This window comes from Chelonoidis abingdonii, chromosome 6 (assembly GCF_003597395.2).
Source record: "Chelonoidis abingdonii isolate Lonesome George chromosome 6, CheloAbing_2.0, whole genome shotgun sequence".
In the NCBI taxonomy this organism is placed as follows: domain Eukaryota; kingdom Metazoa; phylum Chordata; order Testudines; family Testudinidae; genus Chelonoidis; species Chelonoidis abingdonii.
Window position 1 is genome coordinate 79257509 of NC_133774.1, and position 25312 is coordinate 79282820.

General features: G+C 39.1%; 1 protein-coding gene and 1 long non-coding RNA gene across 3 annotated transcripts in view; both read left to right on the forward strand.

Moving 5' to 3' along the window:
* The window catches only part of SNX2 (sorting nexin 2), a 51739-nt gene extending 39411 nt beyond the window's left edge, over positions 1-12328 (forward strand). For both annotated transcript variants that reach the window (XM_032790776.2, XM_075067172.1), the window contains exons 11-15: positions 5045-5250; positions 6387-6530; positions 10619-10699; positions 10830-10901; positions 11844-12328. In XM_032790776.2, coding sequence (XP_032646667.1) covers positions 5045-5250; positions 6387-6530; positions 10619-10699; positions 10830-10901; positions 11844-11894 — 554 coding nt within the window. In that variant the 3' untranslated portion in view covers positions 11895-12328. The remainder of the gene's footprint in view (positions 1-5044; positions 5251-6386; positions 6531-10618; positions 10700-10829; positions 10902-11843) is intronic.
* Positions 12329-19391: 7063 nt separating this feature from the next.
* Positions 19392-22915, forward strand: LOC142046989 (uncharacterized). Its single transcript, XR_012656128.1, has 2 exons — positions 19392-21497; positions 22148-22915. It is a non-coding gene; the product is annotated as an uncharacterized LOC142046989 (long non-coding RNA).
* The last annotated feature ends 2397 nt before the right edge of the window (positions 22916-25312 follow it).

Sequence of the window (25312 nt, forward strand, 5' to 3'; positions counted from 1 at the left end):
AGAAGAATAGACAGTGGTGTCAAACAGGAAAGGACTTTATTAAACTCTAAATTTATTAAACATTAGCAAGTGTCTACAGAGCATGCTAAGTGACTGAAAAACTAGTGGACTTCAGTTTCAAAACTCGTTACCAAATGCACACTAGTCCTTGTGCCAAATGTCAAACTAGTCATTTTGCTGTAACCCTATATTAATATTTTTTCCACAATTGGGAGTGTGGAAATTTATCTTAAATTGCTTTCCTAAATCTCAAATGACGAAATTTTGGTCATATTTAAAAATTTTAAACCAAAAAAAAAAAATTAAGGCATTGATCTTCAGGCAGAGATGGCGTTAACACTTCAGCCCTAAAGATAAATATTTCAGGATGCTATGAACACATGGAAAATGGAAACTTGCTTTGGTACTGTATAGAGGGTGTGATCAGTGGCTGCTGGAATTTCAAATAACTACCAAAATTATTTTTTGAAAAAGCCATAGATACATATATTTATTTAAATACCTGAAAAGAAAAAGGAAAATTTGAGTTTCAAAGTTACAAATATTTGTTATTATCATTGACCCTATTTATGTGGTGCAGCTTTTTACAATCCATTGTACCTTTTAGTTATAAGTTTGTCAAGTTTCCAAATAGATTACCTGTGACATAAGCTGACATGCACATAGGCAATTGTTTATCGATCCTCTTTGTATGAATTAACTCAGTACAGAGTGATTTATTTAAAATGATTTGCATAAAATTAAACATGAAAATGTGTGTAAGTATTTTTGAAGCGAATGTTGAAATATAATAAACTTTTACTGGATTCATATTGTACTACAAGTAGATCATCTTTCATATATTGATGTAAGTGCACTGAATTACAGAGGCACCACCCATATGATTAGGGCAGCCTTTTAAAACAGAAAACTGACTTGCCCGCCCTTTACCATGAGATTATAATAATTGAGGGTGGAGGGTGAGGAGGAGGCAGTGTGTGTTCTGCAGCAAGTACCCTTAAACTCAGTGTCACTGTTAATTTATTCTCTCATGTAATAACTTCATTCCTTTCCACCCTGTTTCCAAACATGTGCATCTGTGCTTCATAGCTGAACATTCTTATTGGTATAAAACTAGTAAAGACATATTTTCAGTTGAGCGTTTTTGAGCATAAGTGTTTGCTTTACTCTCCCGGCAGCCTGGCTCCATTCACTGGGTCTTCGTTCTTGCAGTGTTGTCCAGTCAGCCTAGCCCAGAACTTTCTTTTCCCCATGTGTGCCAAGGAAGTGAGGAGCATAGGCACACTCAGCTACACATTTCCCTAGTTCCCAAGGCCTCAGGTGATGCACTGTTCTCCAGGAAGCTTATTTTATCAATCTAGATTTTTGGCTCCGTCTGTTCCCTGGCTATCAGCTGGGCTTTGGCTCTGACCCCCACAGTGCTCCATATAACTGTGCAATGAGTGTGCACTGTAAGCCAGGTAATTTGCCCTTTGTGGGAAAAGCTGGAGAGTGAGAGAAAGAGAAAAATGTGGATCACCTGGCCTGAGCAGACAGTGACTTCTGTGGTCACAGAATCAGAGAGTCCATGGGACCCTGAGTGAGGATGAAAGATAATGCCTCTCAGAGCTATTGTTTTGGGCTGTCTACACAACCAACGACAACAGTATATGGTTTTTAAACTCAGTTCACTATTTCAAGATTTTTCTCAAAACCATGAAGGCTAGAAACTTATTTTTCTATGAAAGCTGAGATTCTCTAGCATAGTTCTGCAGCAGAGGGTCAGTTCCACAGAATACATCAGGACACAAATGATGATCAAAAAATTTTTTACACGTAATTCAGTAGTAGAATTTCACAGAACAGGATTACAGGATAGGAATAAGGGCTGGCCTTCACGGGCCAGTGCTTGGGCATTTGAGCCTAATGTTTTTACCGTTATCTTGAATTTTGTTTTGAATTGTAAATTTGGAGTTCTAGGATCCATAATTGTTTCTCAAAAAAATTAATGTTTTATCTTCATCCTGATTTGTTTGCTTAAGAGAAATATTTGAATGTATACAGTTCAGGCCAAAGAACAGAAATGGAAACCTTTTAGTTTCCTCGCTTTCTCCAGCCCCAGTACTTAATGATTTCTTCCACTTAGAGTTATATACTTGATCCAGATACACCATTCTCCTTGACATGAGTTTTGCTGCAGAGAAAGGGCAGTACTTAACCCCCTGTATATGGTTATTTCTCAGTGCCTTGTTTTTGTTCTTGCTATATATGCTTTGTTTTCTCACAAGCTTTGGAAAGGGTAAGTTAAAAGTGTAGGTATATTTTCAGAAATGTATTTAGGTGGAAAGTTGAATTATTTTAAACACAGGCCTATCTCTGGGGAACATGGGTGGTCTTGTCTCAAGAACCAGTCTTTGATGATCTATCCTTTCTAATGGGTAATTTGTAGCCTCATTATAAACTCTAGGAAGAAACCAGAATACTACCTACTTACTCCTCGGGGAATTCTGCACCACAATATTTTAAAACTCTGCATATTTTATTTGTCAAAATAACACAGTATAATCAGGCCAGTTTCAATTATTTTGGTAATGTATTTCAAAATACCTGTCAACAAGCATGTCTGTAACAATACAGACAAAAAAGAAGATTCAGAAAATGTTTTTTGACAAATTGATTCTTTACTAGGCATATTAAGACAGAACTTTGAGTAATTCATTTAAACTACAATACAGAAATGTATTTCGTGAACCTCTCAGAAGCAGTGCAAAAGCTTCGGGGGAATCAGGGGTAATGGAGGAGCTGAGGGAGAGGGAAGGAGCCTGGGAGTGAACCTGGAGGGTTGTTAGGTGTGGGTAGGAGAAGTATGGAACAGGGTTTATTTTTGTGGGGGGATTGTTAGGGAGTTGAGTAGCCTCCCTCATGCAGACCCTGGGGCTAACTCCTACCCTCTCCCATTTAGTCAGGCACATCTGCCCCTGTCCCCATGTGGCCCTGCAGCCCTCCTCCCATTCAGCCCCTGGCTTAGTGCTGTCTCCCCACTTGCTCCCGAGGCCAGTACTAGGTTTACAATGGCTCTGGTGGCACCAGGCCAGCACTTGGAAGGGGCCCACAAACGGTTGATCCAGCCCTGGCCACAGAAGAGTCAGCAACTTCCCAGCGATGACTGAAACACTCAGCAGCCCAGGGACTGAAGCGCGCAGGCGCAACAGGGACTGGGTATTGCAGGATGTACTGAGAATTGTAGTTTGAACGTCGCTGTGTTCTGCTGGGGCCCTGGAACCTGCGTTGCCAGTTGCACTACGAGTCTCAGAATGCCCTGCGCCATGCTGCCAGCAAGGAAATAGTCTGGTTCAGGATGAAGGTTCCTGGCGCTGATCCTGCTGCACCCTCCTTCTCCCATGGGGCACAGGATAGGGACTCTTGGCTTGCTCCTCCACCCCTGTGTCTCCACTGCTCTCCTGGGGTGTGACTCCCAGCGTGCAGCCCCCTGGCAACCCTGATGCACGGCTGTGGGCTCCTGGGCACTGACTCAATCCTGCAGCTTCATGGCGCAGGGGTGGGGAGTGGTGGTCTGTGGTCTTCAGGAGCAGGAGGGGCGGCAACAGCCGGGCTGAGTAGTGCTGGCTGCCACGCCCCTTGCCAGTGGGAATGTCCAGAAATACGTTCCCCCTGCACTCTGAGGAGGGGGTGCAGCACAGTTTTGGGGGGAAAAGGACAGTTGTGGGGCAAGTCCAGGTGTGATGGGGGAGTTGGTGGTGACTCTGGGGAGGGGGGAATAGAAGAAGCGGAGTGTGAAAGTGGGGGTTGATGGGTCAGAGGGTGAGGAGAGTGGGTTGAAGGTGGAGGTTGGGTGTGAGGGGGCAGCAGAAAGGAGGGAGATGATAGTCCTGGGGTGAAAGTGTGGGGGTACAGTAGCAGGGAGATTGAGGAAAGCCTTTGTGTGAAAGTGGGGGTTAGTTGGGTGGAGTGAGGACAGTAGGAGGGATGGGAGAAGAGCCCAGATGTGAAGGTTTGGGTAGGGGTTTGAGGCTGGATTGTGGTAGCCTTTGTGGTAATGTGGGTGCATCTCTGTGGCTCTTTCTCCCTGCAAAAGATGGGCACCAGCAATTTTTCCTCCTCACATTCCTCCCCAGTAATTTTACTGTTTCACTTGGTCATGAGGGGTGGTGAGACAAAGGGAGAAATAGACTAAAGAAACTAGCTTTTTAAAAAGTTTTGTAAACATTATTATATCAAAGTAGAAAATGAAGCTTTCAAAAAAATGTATTTACGAAACATAACTTTGGGGGGAGAAGATGATGGTGCAACTCCACTGACTGCTACATTCAGGCTTAATATGGCTCATAAGTGTACTAATTAAGTACTTGTGTTCAGGGACCCAAGCAGGCCCTGAGTTCTTAAACAAAAAAGACAAACTATCAAATAACCTCCACCCACACAAATCAAATTCAAGAGTATTCTGGGTATATGGATGCTAGCCCAGTTTATCTATGGGCCAAGTGGAGGTCTCAATCAAGTGTGGCTTCAAATATCTTAAGTTTTTGAATAAATGTTTTCATGCCCATCCTGGCAGTATTGCATTTACTATGGCACCAATGGTGCTGTCGCATCAGGCCCACACTGAGAAGGGACCCACAAATATATTTGGCACCGGGTTCACAAAAGGTTAATCTGGCCCTGCCTGAATCCATGCCCCAGTCTGTCTCCTGGGCCCCCATTTCCCCGCCACACACACACACATTAGCCTTTCTGAGCCACAGTCTGAGACTACCCAGCAACCCTATGTGCCCTGCTCCATCCATCCTGTGCCTCCTCATCTGGTCCTTCTGTGAGGAATGCAGCCTCTTTGCTTCCCTCTCCACCGGATGGCTGTCCTCTCTCCTGGCTCCACAGCGGACCTTGATGGGCGAAAGGTATAACTGCAGTGTCTCTCCAGCAGAATCTGTATTCTTGGAGGGGGAAGAAATCTGCAGGGAGACATGAATTATGCACAGTGGCTCAGACTTCCCCCAGGAGTAACGTTTGAAAAACTTTCACACTGAATTTTACTCTTGTCTTTCAGAGCTTTCAGCCAACACAGCTGCCTTCGCTAAAAGTGCTGCCATGTTAGGTAACTCTGAGGACCACACTGCTTTATCTAGAGCTTTGTCTCAGCTTGCAGAAGTTGAGGAGAAAATAGACCAGTTACATCAAGAACAAGCTTTTGCTGACTTCTATGTGTTCTCAGAACTGCTCGGTGACTACATTCGTCTTATTGCTGCAGTAAAAGTAAGCTCTGTTTTAAAAATGCAACCTGTTTATCTTGCTGCAACACAGGATTTATGTTGAAGGTCACAATTTCTTCACAGAATGCATGGGCAGTAGAAGGGAAAGTAAATGCAGAACTGTTGCAAGGAGAGCTGTGACTTCAAGCTAGCGCTGAAAATCGCTAGTGAGAAATCCCACTTTTCCAGTATTAAGGCATTCCACTATATAAACTGTTGTGTAATGTGGATTAATCAAATTCTCATTCTCCAACATCCCAAACATTGTATACACTTAAATGGAGAATTTATATATGTGAATGATAGTCCTATGAGGTGTTTATTGTATAAGGACATTGTACTGTTTAGCATGGTGTGCTTATTATATTTAGGTACATAAAATATTAGCTTGTAGTGGAACACAAGAGTTATGGGTCTGTACTTCTGTCTTAAAGTTTTTTTTATGTGCCTGGAGGCCTTAATGTGAGATGCCAGAGACAAAAAAATATCAAATTTAGCTCTATTAGAACTTAAAAAGCATTGTAGGAGTGTTCAGTGAGGGTGTAAACTGTGCTATCTGGTACCAGTAGCTTTTGATTACTGTTGAAACACTCTTTTACATCCTCAACAAGTAATTTATTTGGATGTATCTTTCAACATTTTATCAGAAGTTATGTTTTGGTTTAGAAGAAATTACTTCAAGCTATGAACACTTAAACTTAATTTTTACTACTTCGATCTGTTTTCGCCAAAACATATTACCGGACAGCTGAGTGGTCTATAAAAGCAAAATCGGTGCTCTAAATGCAGATTCTAACAGATTAGAGTTTAATGTACTTAACTGACAGCCTTGTCAACAGACTTGAGAGAGAGAGAAAGGACTGAATGGGTATGGAGACTAAACTGTATGTTCACAGGAGATGGTCCCTTGCATGCCTTAGTCTGTGAATATATAGAGGACTTCATTCTGCAGTAGTCAGATACCTTTCATAATAACTGTATTAGAAAAATTAAGACAGTTGGATTGGGAGACATTTGCAAGATATCTGATGCAGAGTAGGTCTTACTCAGTCGTTATTTCCTGTTCTTTAATTTTGCAGCACATTGACATAGTTAACATGATACTTTAAAAAAAAAAATGTTGCATTATTACACTTACAGGGCGTGTTAGATCATCGAATGAAATGTTGGCAGAAATGGCAAGATGCTCAGGTCACTTTACAGAAAAAACGTGAGGCCGAAGCAAAGCTCCAGCTTGCCAACAAACCTGATAAACTGCAGCAAGCTAAGGATGAGATAAAGGAGGTAATCATTAAGTTGAACGCCTGACTACCTATTTATATTCTGAAGGCCTAAATTTTCCATTGATTCATTCATCAGCATAATGCACTACTTTTATATGGATTTTTATTTATAAATCACTTACACATTTGCTATTTTCCATGTTTACTGAAATTGTTAAAAGGAATGATATTAATTAAATAAAAATATGCACAGTTGTTACACCAATATGAAATCTGTAAGGTGCTTTTATTCTCTCTTATAGAATGGGTTGGGGGAGACAAAAACATGGAAAAGTTTAAAAACATTCTTTACCGATTGAGTCAGTTTACTTCTATGCAGTCAAATGACTGTCTTCTGGTTTCTAAAACTAAAGTGTATCGCAACAGTCAATTTAAAAAAGACTATTTGAGAACTATTTCCATGTTTTCCTTATTGGTGCAACGTTTCCGCCTATATATATATACTCGTGTGCGTATATATGTGTGTATATATATCTGTGGTATAATTTCAGTAAAAGTACTTAAATATAACATGTTGAAGTTTGTCATAATTTATACACTTTTTCTGTCATGCTTCACCAAGGAAATTGAAGAGGTAGGACAATTTTTTTTTAAATTGAATTAATACACGTACTCTAAAAGAGTGTGTACCAGCTTTGTCATCCAATTGTGGGAAAACATCACTGCATAAAAGAGCTTAAAATCTTCAGTTGTTTTGTTTGGCTGCTTCATTGGTCACTAATCACAAGCTGCTTTTGTCTTTTCTGCACTTTCACAGTGTATTGCCTATTAGACTTGAGGAAGTTTACAAATAGAACTTGGCCTTCTCCACAAAATATTATACCACCCACTGGCTCTCATGAGTTATTGACTTTTAGGAGAATCAGTGATTGTCCACAGCCATGTTCTCAATGGCTGCTGGATAGTTTGGTGATGTCACTGCCATGCACAAACTCAAAACAGTGAATTACCAAAAAGAGGAAACACTCTATGCCAATTACACCAAAAAAGATTTTTAAAATATTCTATTGATTTTACACCAACAGAGATGAAGGACAGGGCTGGCCTACTTGGCCCCAAAGCAGGATTCCTTTTTTCCTACTAGGAAGTATTTCTTCACAGGAGAAAGATTTGTTGCAGAAACTACAATTCCAGACATTGATTTAATTTTATTCAGATTATTGAGCCATACTTAAATAGCTAAAAACCACTCCAGAGTGTGCATTAATACTCCTTGTTAACTTCCCAGGCATGATGCTGAAGCCCATGAGGGGCAAGATCCTCACTTGTATCTCAGCCCCTTTATACCAGGTAAAAGGACTGGAGTGGCATATAGGGACCCTAAAAGCTCCATTTCCAACCAGGGAAGGATTCCCCTGGAACTGTAGAAGATGGCTGTAAGATTGACCTCCATTGATCCCTTCTCTTCTCTCCCTCCCCTCCTCCCCCTTAGTACAGAGGGCATGCTGAGCGCAGGCTGGCGGTGGAAGATCTGTATTGGAACTGGGATACAGTACTGTAGAGATACTAGGCAGTGCTGCAGCCCATAGATTAGCTCAGGGAGGCTGCCATAACTTGACAGGTCCCCAGGCATGCCTAGGGGCTTTTCTGTTTGAAAAGATAGTGTGTGGCAAGCTGGGGTAAATCTACAGCTCACTAGTATGCCACATACTTAACTGGTCATGTGGACCATGCTACTGCACACTAGAGTGCATTGACCTTACACAGCCAGTTACTGTGGTGCATGTTAGTGCACTATAGATTTACACTCCAGCTTTGTGTTCACTAACTTTTCATCTAGGCAAGCTTTTACTTAATGCTGGGGGTCTCTCCAGACCAGCCCAGGAGAGGGATTGTGCAAAGGTGGCTCAAAGCCAAACACTGCATTCTAAGCTTTGAATTCTGTATTGCACCAGTTAGAGGCACAGCATAGAATCTTCCCTGAGGTGTACATCAATAGCCTACTGAAGCATGTCCTGTTGTGGCTTATTACCTATTCCATGTCAGAATGGGCATCTGAACAGTAAAGATAAGGGAAATTAGAATAAATGTACTTAAATGTTAACTTTTTTTTATTTTGCTGTGTATTTCCAGCTATAAAACTGTTCAAGCATTGTTCCTTGATGCAAAATATATTGTAGTGCATCCTTTGCTATGTCTTAGTACTGAATATCACCTTTTTTATAGAATTATCTGGGGAGAGGGAATAATATTTTCCTGTTGGCAACCTAATATAGATTGATCTTACTAAATTTTTGGTATGTTTGACCTGTTGGTTGGTTTACAGGAAGATGTTTGTACCAGGCAGCTGATCCCCAAGCTTCAGTTACAACTTGAAACTAAATTTGTCAATCTCAGCCTCTGAATGTTTCTTAAAACCTGAAGCCTCTTTGTATGAAAGTGTAATAGGCTGCAAGCATTGAGAATTGCAAGTCTTTTTTTCTATCTTCTCAATTTACAATCGACAGCAGCTGTGCACATCGTAGCTCAGTTTGTGCAGGCAAGAGAGCAGATTCTGAAAACTGGCTACAGCAGTTATGGACAAGATACCATACCTGGCAATGCTGTATATTAAGTTCTTTGAAGGGGTCAACAAACATGTGGACAAGGGTGATCCAGCGAACATAGTATACTTAGATTCCAGAAAGCCTTTGATAAGGTCGCTCACCAATAGTTCTTATGTAAATTAAGTTGTCATGGGATAAAAGGGAACATTCTTTCATGGATTGAGAACTGGTTAAAAGACAGAGAACAAAGGGTAGGAATAAATGGTAAATTTTCAGAATGGAGAGGGATAACTAATGGTGTTCCCCAAGGATCAGTCCTAGGACCAATCCTATTCAATTTATTCATAAATGATCTGGAGAAAGGGGTAAACAGTGACGTGGCAAAGTTTGCAGACGATACTAAACTGCTCAAGATCGTTAAGACCAAAGCAAACTGTGAAGAACTTCAAAAGATCTCACAAAACTAAGTGATTGGGCAACAAAATCTCAAAAAATATATACTGGCATTAGAAAAGGTTCAGAGAAGGGCAACTAAGATGATTAGGGGTTTGGAACAGAACCCATATGAGGACTGATTAAAGAGGCTAGGACTTTTCAGCTTGGAAAATAGGAGACTAAGTGGGGATGTGGTCATGAGTGATGTGGAGCAAGTGAATAAGGAAAAGTTATTTACGTGTTCCCATAATATAAGAACTAGGGGCCACCAAATGAATGAATGAGCAGCAGGTTTAAAACAAATAAAAGGAAGTTCTTCACACAGCGCAGTCAACCTGTGGAACTCCTTGCCTGAGGAGGCTAGGACTATAACAGGGTTTAAAAGAGAACTAGATAAATTCATGGAGGTTAAGTCCATTAATGGCTATTAGCCAGGATGGGTAAGGAATGGTGTCCCTAGCCTCTGTTTGTCAGAGGGTGGAGATGGATGGCAGGAGAGAGATTATTTGATCATTACCTGTTAGGTTCACTCCCTCTGGGGCACCTCGCATTGGCCACTGTCGGCAGACAAGATACTGGGCTGGATGGACCTTTGGTCTGACCCAGTATGGCCGTTCTTATGGAGTTTTCTCCATAAGCTAGGGATAACTAGTGATCCTGAACCAGGCTGTACGTGGCAGTGAAATATTAATGGCATGCTACTAAGTGTGGCAACTTAAGTTTTTTAAACTTTTTAGGTAATTTAGTTTAACTGGATGCTCCTTTTACAGGCAGTGCCATCAAAGGTTTCACTAAAGGATATTTTAACTGATATAGGAAGAGTTTGCTGTGAATAATGGGCTCTTGCTGACAAAAATTTCAAGTCTGTATAATCAGCTCTAAAGGAGGAGATATTGTTAAATGACAGAATTTTTTGGCATTCCTCAGTGTAAAATATAGTTGGATTGACATGGCCACTATCTTGAGTTTCCCTGAAATGTTGCTTTGTCAAATTTAAATTAAATACTCTTACTTTTCAACTCCAAGCAAATAGCATTTTGTTGAAATAAAATGCTTTCTCTCCTTAATTTATTAGTGCTGGTAGATTATAGATAGAACTGTCTGCTTATTCTCGGTATGTCAATGAGTAACATAATGTCTTGTCTTATGCACATTTTTCCTTTGCCAGTGGGAGACCAAAGTTCAGCAAGGGGAGAGAGACTTTGAACAGATCTCCAAAACCATACGCAAAGAAGTGGGAAGATTTGAGGCATGTATAACTGTTATACAAATTTAGTGACATTCTCATTTGCTGTAATGATATAATAGCAATATGGTATTCTAAAATATCGGTTATTTACATTACTCTACCAGAATTAATCTGTTTCATTTATTAACAGAAGGAACGAGTGAAAGACTTTAAAACTGTTATTATCAAGTACTTAGAATCATTAGTGCAAACACAACAGCAGGTAAGCTAAACTTTGTGGAACTCATTCCAGGGGTTTCATTACTAACCTAAAATGAAGCTCTGACTGAGAATTTTTCAATTATAAATGATGTTAGTAAAATTTAGTAAAATTAAAAACTGACCTCATTCTAGGTTGGATTTGGAGGGGTGGGAAGGAGACAGAACTACACTTATATGAATATTGGTGCTGTCTTTCATCCATGTTACTACGGTAACCTTTTTTAAACTTCTCTCGTTTCAGTATATTTACAGGGGGAGAAAAATGCTCCTAGTCTTGTTTTTTCTATCACTGATTAACTGAAGTAATTTATTCATGTGTGGCTGGGCTGTAGACAGTTTGCTTTTTCTTGCAACATTGGACTTGTATGCAAAAACTATTTAAGATAATATAGGTACTCTCATTCAAGACACTTGTATGCGTCATAATCTCAGAAGGAAAATTGGAGGCATGGAATTTTTTTAGTCATAGAGTGAAGTGTTTATAAATTATTATGGAAGGGGTGTCTATTTTAGTTTTAGAAATTGAGTGTTCGGATTTTAGTTTATTCACCTGACAGATACAAATGCTGAATGTTGAACAGCAATAAAATCATCTGAAGAGTAGGTTCAGTTCCCATGTGCGTAATGTATAAATGCTATTTTGGATGGAAAACCTTCTTTCTCATTACATGTAATATATCCTAATCCTCCATTTTACATGAATCCAAATCCTTTCAAAGTATCCTGGAGTGGGAAATCTGCCTAGAGGAGAGCTACTTTTGTAAATATATCCATGCTTATTGTGTAAAGACAAATGACTGAAGTGTCAACTTTTAGAGATTACTCCATAGTAATGAATGGATTTATGTAAACATTACTACTAGGTGCTTTCCTGGAATTGCCACGTTGGCAGAAAATGTGCTTTTGGAAAATGCTGAACTTTTTTTTCTTCCTTGTCTTCAAGCTGATAAAATACTGGGAGGCATTCCTACCTGAAGCCAAAGCCATTGCCTAGAAAGGAGAATATTCCAAACCAGAAGACACTTTGGATGTTTGTCCCGGCTAAGCTAAATTCCACAGTGAAATCACTTTAAAATCATTCAAATAAACCACTATATATTTTATGAATTACCATGTCTTTTTTTATATACTACAGCATTTTACTGACAAACTGCATGTCCTGACCCTCTTTGAAGTGGACTGTGGCATGATATTCTGCAATATTTTGCTGAATTGAACACTATTGTGTCTTAATACTTGCACTAAAATGTGCACTGCAAGGCCAGAAAGTTATGATATTTTTGTTCTTTACAATACAATATGTTCTGTAGTATGTTTACCTGATCTTTATTAAACAAATTTAATTGCATTGATTAATGTTCACTTACACATTCCTGTACAAAATCATGATTTTGTGATTACAGAAATAAAGGGATGTACCTTGTGAAACATTAGTTATACATTATTTTTACCTTCATTTTTCTCTAACGTTAATAATTTCGTAGATTACTTGGAAGTGCCTGTTCTAGTAAACTGGAGATAGACTTTTAGAAACCACTGACAGGAATTGTAGTTCTAAATTAACTATTTCAATGAAAAGTTGTCACAAGGAGTTAAGTTTCTGTACACTAGCTGCCATGGCAGAATTCAACTTAAATGTTAAAAGATTATGAAAAATATTTTATTAGTATTCTTGGAAAAAACACTTCTATTCTGATTCCTTTTAAATCCCACTCCTTTCTCTTTTATTTCTGAAACACTTATTTGCCAAGATGGTGGATTCCAAACTCCTTCTAATATGATCAGTAGAATGGAGACTGTCTGATGGTGATAGGAGCAGGTGTAAATCAGACTCTCTTTTCAGGAAAAAGAGTCTCATCTTGCCAATATATGCTTCCCTCATCAGAGATGATCACCTATCTATTCAGGTACTACAACCACACTGTCCTGATGAAGTTAATCAAGATCAAATCTCGGTCTGATTATCATGTATCTTCTGAGACTGGTTACGAGGGGAAAATTTCTTGTTCATATTTAATAATTTGATAATCACAGGAACAGGAAAAAGCAAATAAGTAGTTTAATTGAGAGTGGACAATAAGAGAAATATAGAAAATTAGAGAATTATCTGCATGGAGGATAGATTTTATTTGTGCGGTCTGCAAATCTGTGCTCAAGTTTTAGTGTTTTGCCTATTTATGTTTGATGTAGAGGTTTAACTACTGACACAGAGGGCGCAGAAACTTATTTTAGGTTGGTGGTTTTGATTCCTTTCAAGGGAAACATTATTTCACTAGTAATAGCATATAAAACTGCTTGCTCTTCATTTCCCGAGTAGATATTTTAATGCTAAATAGTTATGTCAAACTATGACTAGAAAACCTTGTGCATTTCACTACCTCCTACTTACTAAACTCTGATTATAATAATAAGAATGCTATAGACTGTGTATCAGGCCCACAAATTCACATAGTCCATTCTTGGTTATAAACAAAAAGCAATATTTTTGTAGTTTACATTCTTGAACAAAATGAATACAAACACTTAGCTGATTTTTTCTTCTCAGCTGATATTTCCTGAATCAAACACAACATAGAGAAACTCTGTAGTTGAATTTTCATTAGTTGGGCAAATTCCATCACTTCAGTCTACCCTTATCTGAGCAGAGCCATCAGCATTATTAGGAGTTGAGGAGGAAATAAATAGGCAAAAAATGATGAGACTATGCAGTTAAAAAAGAGAACAGTACCTTTGGTGGCCTTATGTGTGGCTTTTTTATAGTATTTTAAATCTAACCAAGTCAAGAAGAAATACTAAACTTTAAATCCTATCTCATATAAGATTAGAAAACCCTCTTACATTGGAAAAAGTCCAGAGAAGAACAACAAAGTGGTTTAAAGGTCTAGAAAACATGATCTGTGAGGGAAGATTGAAAAATTGGGTTTGTTTAATCTGGAGAAGAGAAGACTGAGAGGGGACATAAGTTTTCAAATACGTAAAAGGTTGTTACAAGGAGGAGAGGGAAAAACTGTTTTTCTTAACCTCTGAGGATAGGACAAGAAGCAGTGGGCTTAAATTGCAGCAAGGGAGGTTTAGATTGGACATTAGGAAAAACTTCCTAACTGTCAGGGTGGTTAAGCACTGGAATAAATTGCTTACGGAGGTTGTAGAATCTCCATCATTGGAGATTTTTAAGAGCAGGTTAGACAAACGCATGTCAGGGATGGTCTAGATAATACTTAGTCCTGCCATGAGTGGAAGGGCCTGGACTAGATTACCTCTCAAGGTCCCTTCCAGTCCTATAATTCTATGATTATTTGGCCTACATAATATAATTAAGGGCTAACAGTGTCTCATGTAGTGCCAGTACATAAAATAACCTTTTCTCTGAGAAACTTACAATCTAAAAATGACAACATCATCACTTCCGCTTAACCATATTAGAAGTAATATACCTGGACCGTCTCCCATGGTGGGGAGTTGCTCACAAGTCTTCTATAACATTAACATCTAGGCTGAACTCCCTTCTACGTAGCTCTATAATAACTACCTTTTCACTAAACATTTTCCCCACTCTTCTCAGCATCTTTGAGTAGCTTCAGTCATTGCATGCCTATTAGTCCCAAGATTTGTACAGTTTTTAGTGCCCCTCTTGTGTTTTCAGGCTTTCTTTCAAATACATATTGAACTTGAAGGTTTAGTTAGAGATACATCTGGTATCATTGTAACGTTCCAGGAGCCATCCATCTGGCTGTATAGTCTCATCTCCCTAGTTCAATGATCAATATTAGAGAAATATTTTTTTCACACTAATATCATCCGAACTTCATATTTAGTCTACTAACCATGCGTCAGTTGTAGTTGTGCAACCTTTCCAGTTTGTTTCTGTGTACTGAATCGCCTCTCCTTGAACATGGCTGGCTGTTCTAAACTTTCCTGGTCATTTTGCATTAGTTGTCTTCTGTTGGCTATCCATCTGACATTTTGTTGTTACTTGTAAATTTTGATTTCTGTTGCATGCCTGTGCTAATACTGACCCTGATGGAATTTCGTTAGGTATAAGACTCACTACTTGGAGGATTTATTATGGATTACTGTTCCAATTTATAATTGACTGTATTTTTTTATCTCGCTATATAAAAGACAAATGAGATATAACATCATATCATGTTTGGTAGTGGTGTCCATGTAGTAATCTTCATCCTGATAATAGAATGCACTTATCTTGCACCACTGAATAATTCCACTGTACTCTGCCCACTAATCTACATTAGGACTGACACTGAAACTTTTGAAATGTATTGGTTGTATGCATTATAGGGCCGGCATTGTCTTCCTTCTGTGTTTGTAAAACACCCATCAGAATGGGGCCTCTGCCTTATTAAGGCATTTACGCACTACCATATCATAAATACTTAGTAATATAAATGAGGTAGTATAAATTTTATTTAGCACTCACTTAGGATGACTTTGAATTTGCTACTCCTGAATAGTCTAGTCATTCCAAACAGAAGCTTATCAAGCCTTTATAACAAACTGTTCATAATGTTCTCACGTTACAGGAACGTGATAGAAAATAGTTTAACTTGATATAGTCATCAATTTAATAATAGAACTGTTTAGTGTCTCAAACTTTTGTTGTCAGGTTAAATCCTTACTGTGTACTCTGACATCCTGCCTAGAATATTTTCCATCCTCTTCTTTCCTATGCTTTTTTAAAAGCTCACTATTCCATCTGTATCTGCCAGGACACTTGAGTAAAGTTCCTTTGTCTTCAGATGGAAATATAACAGTGAACTTCTTAGTGTAGTTACCCAGTGTATAATTAATTTGATGGTTCACAAATATAGCAGTTTGTCTCCAGCTGTAACAGGAATCAGCTTCCTCACCTGGTAGCTGGGATAGAAGAACCTATTTCAAAGACTTGGACTATCCACTGCACGCAGCTGCTCTCCAGTTAACTGAGACATCTGCAACCTAAGTGTTCCCCCCTCTCACACAATACCTGATGTGGAGCTGGTTGAAAACTTTCCAACCAAATATTTTCCATTAGAAAATGCCAATTTGATGGAACCCAGGCTGGGGAATGGTGGGCTTCCCAGCTATATTTTTGTTTTATTATATCAATTTCAATAGGAAATTACCAGTTATCAAAACAATTAGCATACCAATTACCAATTTTATTAGTAATGACCAATTATCAGAATACCAATCATCAATTTTATGTAACAAAATATGAAATAACTTAAAATAAGTCAGAATGCTTTGTCATGTCACAATATATTAGCTGAAATATTTCAACTTTTATTGTAAACTGATATATAAAAACAAGTCACATGAATAGTAAAAACTAAATTATTTTGTTTTTACTGAAAAAAATATTTTGATAAGGCCACTTTGACTTTTCAAAAACAAAACTAATTTAGTTCTCCAAGAAATTTTGTTGTTCTCATTCTGAAGAAGAAGAAAATTCAAAACTTCAGAATTTCCTGTAGAATAGGAATTCTAGTTTCCAGCCAGCGCTAGCCTGACATCATATGGATGACCATCCAATCTGGCATATGGAGTCCTGCTTTCACTGCACAGGATTGCATTAGACTAGACCTCAGCCTACCACATGGATTCTCTGTGCTCCTGCTATAGGTAATCCAGTTGAAATTCTCTAAAGAAAGTGATTCCATCCTTCCTCCCATAGGTGTTTTCATCTCCTTAGTCAATCTTTTAAGATCCATCAGTAGGAAGCCATGCAAAGTAGTATGAGCTTATCCCCTTATTTCTAGCTGCGGCTGGCCCTGGGCTCTCCAAACATATAATTCAATGGCGTGTCTCATCTGATGCTCTTACTGGTGCCTCACATGGGGTATGGTTGTCGTTTTCTCATGTGTTCCTGCATCAAAAACTGCACACTCTGCTTCAAGACTGTGGGTCCACTTCATTGCATATGGCTGTTGAGGAACAGATGGCTCAAAGACAGGAGTGAAATGGTCAGAATGAGAGCCAAAAAAGATTAAGAAACTGCATTTTTAAATGGACTGAAGAGGAATGTTGTGTCTCCTCACTTGGTATTTTTTGGTATTTCCACAATGAGCAAACCTTTGAAAAATTCTAAAAACCAATTGAAAGACAACTTCATATCCTTTTATGTGTTGTGAGTTATGATGTGAGACTTGTAAAGAGAGTGCATGTGATGAATGAATCAGCTGTAGGTTTAATTCAAAGCTGTAAGTCCTGTAGAAGTGTATGGAGCTGAACTTCAGAAGCTCATATTTCCTTCAAATGAATATGGAGAAGGGAGTTCCCACTTGCTGCTAGTGCCTGGGGACAGTATTTTGTCAGGCAAGTCTGAAAGAATGGTGGACTTGGGTACAGGCAGCTCCAGTGACACTTTTAAACTGCTACGTGGCATCCACAGTCTCCAGCAAGCCTCTTTTGATCCTATAAACACTGAACCCATTTCTGCTGCTGGCTTTCTCCACTCTTACAGTTGATCATACTTCCCATTTGTTGTTGTTCTTTAGCAAAGAATTTCTCTTGTTTTGCCCCTTTAAGGGCAGCAGTATGGACTCAGGAACTTCACTGAACTCTCCTTTTGAGAGAAATTGCAGAAGGCAAGCAAAGATACTTAAGAACGGGCACTGGCAACATCTGAGGGATTATGCTGCACAGCCAGGGTTTTATTTAGCAAATTTTCAAAACTGAATTATATAGCCATTTGCATTATCATATAATTGTGTTAAACATGGGGCTCTGACTACATCTGATTTTTTTTTTTTTTGATCAATCTAGAATGTCAAACTCTTTCCCCTCTTTAGGACCTTCTCCTCATTTAAGGTTTTTATTAGCTATTGGGTCTTCTACCAGTTTAGTCAGTGATTAACTCAAGAGTTGAACATCTATCTTAGAAGTTTATATACAAAGCTTTATCCTTGTGACACCACTGCAAGGTAGGGAAAGTATTGTTGTTTCTGTTTTACCGATGGGGAGCTGAAGCACCGAGATTGTTACTTGCTCAATGTCATGCAGGAAGTCTCTGGTAGAGCAGGGAATTGACCCCATATTTGCTGAGTCCCAGGATAGCACCCTAAGCATTAGGAATCTTCTCTCTCTCCAAAACAAAACATATATATTCATTTGGGCAGGTTACTATGTCTAGCTTCTGTTTTCCTCTTTGCTCTATGGTTCATAATCTCGCCAATAGATTTTTTTGCCCTCTCCTTGTGAAAAGTTTGTTGTTCCCACTTACTGAAAATGGATAATATGGCAATTTAAAATTGTGACCATTTGAGTACTCTCCAAATATTTTTTAGTGATATTTTTCTCAGTGTATTTGCTTGCTGAAGGGACAAACGGAAGGATTGTACATTTATTTAGCCCCTTTCAGTTTTAGGTTTAGTTTTGACACTGAAAGGCAATGTTATATTGCGTAGCTCTTTAACGAGCTCTTCTTTTAGCCAGATAGTTTTATCTTTCTTATGTATTTGTTTGAATAATTGCTATTTTGAGATTCGTTTTAAACTCCCACCTCTTCTCCAACATGTTCTTTTGCCCAATTTATACTGCCTATTTTTATTTAATGTCTTCCAGCGGTTACCTCTTGCAACCCTTCTTTGCACTGTGTACGTTCTATGTTTGTGGTTATTTGCCCTCCAACTTCCTCCAGTCTTAAAATCTGTTACCACATCTTTCCATTGTGTTATATTTCCTGCTGTTTCTTATGTAATACTGAGTCTAAAGTTTTGATTTCTCTTTTTCCCCACCCCTAACAGCTGCTATTGAACTGTTATAACACGTCAGCTCTCTCATAAATTTTTCTGACCAGAGGTGAAATCTTGGCCCTGTTGAAGTCAATAGCCCAACTTCCATTGAATTCAGAGAGGCCAGGATTTCACCCCAAGTGTTTTGCTACATTATAATCCTTTTCCTGTGGCTTTAATACATAAACTTTGGCTATTTCCAGCTAACATCTTGTGTATAAATATATGTATCTTTTTTCTAAATACTGGGTCTGTCAACAGCTTTTGGATTTTGGAGGTAGTTTTGCACTATTTTCTAGGGTACAGTGAGGTTCTGTGTTGTCTCGTCTCCTGTTTTGTAGTATAGCATGTTAAAATATTACTGAGTGTGGTTGAGTAAACAGTGGAGGATAAGTAGATACTGACTTTAAACAGTAAACATATGCATTGTAGTGGTTGCAGAAGTTTCCATTAGTAATTCCTCTTTACATACTCAAATTATTTGGAAAGTAATCTTTGGACTTCATGCTTTCTGTGCCTCTTCTCCACTTTACTCCGACTTCCACAAGATTTCAGTTGAATTCACTTATTTGTGAAAGGACATAGGAAGTTATTTTATAGTGCAATAAATAGTTTTTCCAGGGTATACTTAAAATATTGTGAGTAGTTTGTGCTTTGTAAAGTCTGAATACTTGAATGTAAAATACAAAAATTAAGGATATTTCAAAATGACGCAGTACATACACAGGAAACAGTAGAAATGTATTTTGTAAAGAGATGCAGCTATTTGCAGTTAAATGCTTATTAAATGACCTCAGGTAAAAATGACAATAATCCCATAACTACTTTACTTTCCCTTCTTCCTGCCCCCCGCCAAATAAAAGTCACAATGACTTAGAAGAACGAGCAGAAGTATGGACTCATTTTCTGTTCCCACCTCTGCCCCAGGCTGCCCATAATTTCCATTAAATACTTTATAGCATCTTACAAACATCTTCCCTCTAAAATAGATCTCAGTTTTGCAGCTAAGGAAATAAGGCGCAAAGGCTGTGTAAATAGTTGCTCAAAATAATACAAGTTAGTGTAAGAAACTGGATTACAGCCCAGTTCATGCCTAAATCATTATATCACAGTGCCTCCTACCCAAATCACTTAACATCTTTTTCTTGGTAAAACAGGGATACTCCCAGCTCAGAGAAACCTCTTCCTTAGCTGCCTTTTTATTGACATGCTTATTTTGTTCTTTTGTGCAGGAATGCAAAAGACACTGTACAACAAGTATGGGTTTAGGACTTGATGCTGACAGCTGTAGGGAAGGAAACTTAGATCTGTAGAAAAGAGTGCAAATTAGTACTATACTTCCCATTAGTGTCCCACAGGTACAGTGATATGCTTGTGCAGTTTTTCAGAAAAAATCATGTCATTTCTTGCAGAAGCAGGTGAAGGTAATAAATGCATGGCTCTGAGAATTCACTATAGACTCACCCACATGCTAGAATGGAAGTCGCCTGCCCCTCATAAGAAAAAACTTATATTAAATTTAAAATGCTGTAAGAGCAGTAAGGTTAGGGTGATGTTTTCATTGTCTCTTCTGCAATTTCAGCTAATCTGACTTTGGAAGAAGTTAACCAAGCTCTGAACTGAGACAGCAATACCAACTTTATTCATTAACGGGAGTTTTGTTTCTGTGATTAAACTTGAAAAATATTCTCTCTCCAAAATCCAGATGTCAAATTTAGGGTTCACTCTTCCGTCCAGTCTTCTAAAACCAAATTGTTCTCTTATGTATATTGTATCACCTGGATTATTTGAATTAAACATTGTGGTACTGATTTATCAAATGAGTAGAGCCTTCTATTTTCAGTGATAGAATAGCTTTCTCTGACCATCCACCATCCTGCCTAAACTTTTTTAAAGATTTCATTACTCCAAATTTAACCACAAAAAATCCAACTCCAAATCAGATGACCTATGGTCCATAAGCAAGCTCCTACTTTGATTTTTAACAAAGGAAATAGTTACTCTTAGCCCTAGTGCTTCCAGGTGTAATTCAGGAGACCAAAGGATTGTTCTGGGTCCAAATTAGAGCCTCATTTGTTTGCTTGAACTCAAACTTGTATTATCATCCCACAGTACAAGGAAGCAACTAGTTATTAAAAACATTTCTTAATGAAAATCAGGATTGGACCAATAAACACACCTTTGAATTACTTGTAGCCATGGCTCATTGAAAGATATTGGTGAACCAGTACAATACAGTTTGCAGATATATCAGCTGGAACACCAGGTCAGTCCTGTGCTTGAATGAGGTCCATAATGTTGATTTCATTAGCACAGCCAGTTTGGCTAAGTTTCTTACTTCCCAGGGTCAAGAACTCCCAAAAGAATTTTTTTTAATTTGGTTTAAATTACAAGACATGACTAGGAGTCTAAGGAATCCTGCAAAAGGTCAGGAGGAGAATGTCCTCTGACATCAAAGGGTGAAGGTTGTAAACCATTATTTGATCTTTTTAATAATCTTCCAAATTTTCAGACAACTTTTATGTGAAGATTTGACATGTCCATTAAGCAGCTGCTGCTTGTTGTTATGGTATTTTGCTTTAATTTGTTTCCCAGCCTTAAAATTTGGCACATAGTTCTGTGATGTTGTCCAGGGAAAATGTAGAATAAATTGAGACATACATTTTTGGTTAAGTCAAAGCCATTTTATTTTGTATGTAATGCTTGGAAATAACACATAAAGGAGTTGCAAATGGGATACGTGCAAACAGCCAAAGACAGCAGCTTTTTGACTGCTGTCTGACTAGACAGCACTTTAACACTTGTTTGGATAGCTGCTAATTTAAAAAAAAAAAAAAAAAAAGACTTTTAAGACAAATTGTCAGGTGTGACAAAGTTCCTCCTCTACCTTGGTGGGTCTTGCGCTTCTTGGCAGATTTGCTCACCTCAGTGATCTTCCCCGCAGTCTGGGTCAACTCATCCTGTGTCTGATCAGGAGTTGGGAGGTAGGGGGGGAACCCGGGCCCGCCCTCTACTCCGGGTTCCAGCCCAGGGCCCTGTGGATTGCAGCTGTCTATAGTACCTCCTGTAACAGATGCATGACAGCTACAACTCCCTGGGCTACTTCCCCATGGCCTCCTCCAAACACCTTCTTTATCCTCACCACAGGATCTTCCTCCGATGTCTGATAATGCTTGTCTCCTAAATACTCCAGCAGTACACTCTCTCACTCTCACTTCTTGCTCCCAGCTCCTCACTTGCACTCCTTCTCCTCTGGCTCCTCCTGCCTAACTGGAGTGAGCTCCTTTTTAAACCCAGGTGCCTGATTAGCCTGCCCTAATTTGGCTCAGGTGTTCTAATTAAAGTAGCTATCTCCACTGTCTTCTAGAAAGGTCTTAATTGGCTAAGGTGCCTTGATTAACCTGGAGCAACTGCCATTTGGTTACCATGGTCCTAGGGATTTGTTTAGCCTGGGGCTAACATACCTGTTTCTCAGTACTTTACTGTAGCCATCTGGCCTTGCCCCATCACACAGGATAGACTTGGGACAGTCATCCTGCTGGTTACATATAAATCTCTCATGACCAGAAATAAAATATTGCCTCATACAGTTTTCAAAGAACATTTAGAATTTCATTTACCCAGATTATACTTCAGTACAGAAGAACTTTTGTGATGGTTTTGTAGGCTGCAGGGATTATTGTCATCAATCCACGTGGTCCCTGCTACTGTGCACTAAAAGTTTCGTGGTATGTTTTGACATCAGTTGGACCTGCTGGGTCAGAACAGTTGATCAAAATATTGTAGCCCAGGTCCTTGTGGGAGTGCACTCAGAGACACCAAAATGGAGACAGAGATGCAACTAGTCTATAACAGTGACAGAACTTACTCTACTCCAAACCAAAAGTGTGTTTGAACTGTTGAGAATAGCTGAGTATTCAATGCTGTGAATCCGTCATTATTATGAATTTATGACCAAGGGATTTTTCTACTTGGCATGATGTCTGAAACAGATTTATCAGCAAGGGAGTTCAGTTATCCAGACAAAAGATCTGGCCAATATCTTTCTGCTGCTTTGCTTCAAGGCTGAAAAAAGACATGCATATTCCTAGCCCATTGCAGTTTATTTCAGGAGATACGAGGCTAAGATTGCAGTACTTGAAAGGCTAGCAAAGAAATGCTAGCATTAGCTTTGCACTCAGCCTTAAGAAAAACTGTAGCTGTAAAAACATATCACATCATCCATCTATAAATATGTGTATTGCTAACTATTTAAAAATGTTAAAAAAGAAAGGGAAACTGCCATCTTGTTTCCAGCTCATGGTGAAATCTGTGTAATTTAAAGTTTTAATGTTCTGAGCAAACAGTTCCTCATATCCTATATGAAAAAATTCTGAATCATGACAGGAAGAATTGAACTAATTTTCTTTACTGTAAATAGCATATGATTTACTACGTCTCCCTTCCCAAGAGTAAGGATAGTGGGATCTGATCCTGGATGGTCCAGAGTGCCCTTAGCTCCAGGAGTTGAAGTTGATGGAGCTCAGCAAAATTAAGCCCTGGTAAATCTGTTCTTCTCTGAGAGAGACTGTGTATTCCAAGTAATGGGATTCAGCCCCTTTAGCACTGAACTGCAAATGTCAAGAGGCATTTTGTGAATACTATCATTGCTGTGGACAGACCATAAAGGATGATAGTGAAGTGATTTGATCCCGCACAGAACTGGAGATACTTCGGATTGGGCAGGTTTTACTGCTACATGGAAGCAAGCATCCTTTAAGACACAAGCTGCATACCAGTCCCCTATGGACAGGGATGGGTTAATGTACCCTGATGACAATATTCTGAACTTTAAAGTTTTTATATCTGTTGGGGTTTCCGCTATCCAGGACCGGTTTCAGACCATCTCCTTGCTTAGGTATTAGGAAATATCTGGAGTAAAACCCCTCCTTTGGTGCTGCACAGGAACTTCATTTATAGCACCTTTATGAAGAAGGGAGCTTAGCCCTCCAATAGGAGTTTCTTGTGAGAAAAAGTCCCCAGAAGATAGGGAAAGTGAGGGGGCCTGGTATCTAATATCCACTGCTCTGTAGGAATCTTGAACAAACAATGAAGAAAGAAAGAAAGATGAGCCCCAAACCATAGGGGGAGAAGTGGTGCAGCTCTTTGGCATCCCATCAAAACTGGAGCTGGTGGCTGGGATGATGTACAGCAAAGGATTCTTTTTCTATGTTGTGTTCTCCTTACAGGAGCCATTATAGAAAAGGCCAGAGGTTGATATTGCCTCTGAAGTAGGGTACTCTGCTGTTACTGAACAGCTGGAGATTGGCTTTAAAAAGGCTATGTAATACAGCTTTTTTTTTTTTTTTTTTTTAGCAGCAGATGCAAATGAAGAGAGTTCCAGAGATGGAGCTGCAACTCTCAGACTTGATCTTTTCCAAAGTGTTATCTGACTTGTAACAAAAAAGGGCTGCCCTCAAAGGGTAGGTTCTCAATTAGCTTCTAAGAGTCTGGCGCAAGGCCCAGTGCTCAGAGCCAGGAGTATCTTCTCAGAGCTATACCAGTGGTCATAACATTGAACTTGAGGTGTCATAAGCTGCCTTCAGCATACCTGGCTACTGTCCTTCCCTCGGTAACCAGTCACTTTGCAGTTTCTCTTTGCTCTTCAGGGTAAATAATCCAAGATGGTGTTAAATAGAGTCCCATAAAGTGCAGAAGTATCATGAAATAACTGCTGGACACTTTTCCAAACAGGAGTCTAAGGTGGTAGAGGAATATATCTTTCTTCTACCTGCATCCAATCTACACTCTTCCCGATGCAATGGAGCAGGCAGGGATGTTCTGCTACCATCAGACACTTCCTGAGCTGTAAAATAAACCCACATGGAGTTGGTCCACAGAAGAAGAAAGAGAGGCTATGTACTGGTAACTGTTCTTCAAGAGTGGTCTCCCACTTCACACCTGCCGTCATCTGTGTCTTGGAATTTTTTGTATTGGAGAGAAATAACCGAGGAGGCCTGGCTGGTGAGTTTCCTTATATAGACACATTCAATTATGCCATCCTAGCACAAAACCTTATAGCTGTCCCCACCCACACTGGCACAGCTTTTCTATACAGCAACTTGTGAGGTGCTGAATCCTATTAGTGTGAATGCCCAAAGGCAACTCTCAAAGAACTGTTACCAGTAAGTAAATCTTTGTCTTGTTTCTTAAAATCAATAAATCTGCAGTTTTAAAGTGCTGTTCTGCTCTGAAAACTGACTGTAAAAATAGCACCTTTTCACCCAATCAACTGGGTATTCAAAGTCTGGCTTGCTTTACTGACTAAAATAAGATATGGCTATTATTCCTATTAGCATAGCCAGTAAGGGTATGGAAGACTGAACTGGCATCTGTGAGTCACATACCAACAATATTGCTGAGTAAATTCAGTCTGCAGAATCTTTATTGTTAGGCTCTGAATTAGCAGGCTCATACTTGACTTTCAGAGTCTAGGCCTAGTTTGTAGGGCTAGCATCTACAGCGGGGGGAAATAAATCTTCATGCTAAAATCAGCAGCTTTGATCCAGAAGCCAATGCAAAACATTGACTATTGAATTACCCAATGCCATTTTTAATTAAAAGTAGAAACTCATTCTTAAAAGGGCCTGTTCATTCTCAACAGATGAGCATTGGAAAGCTGTTACCTTGTTTCTGGTTC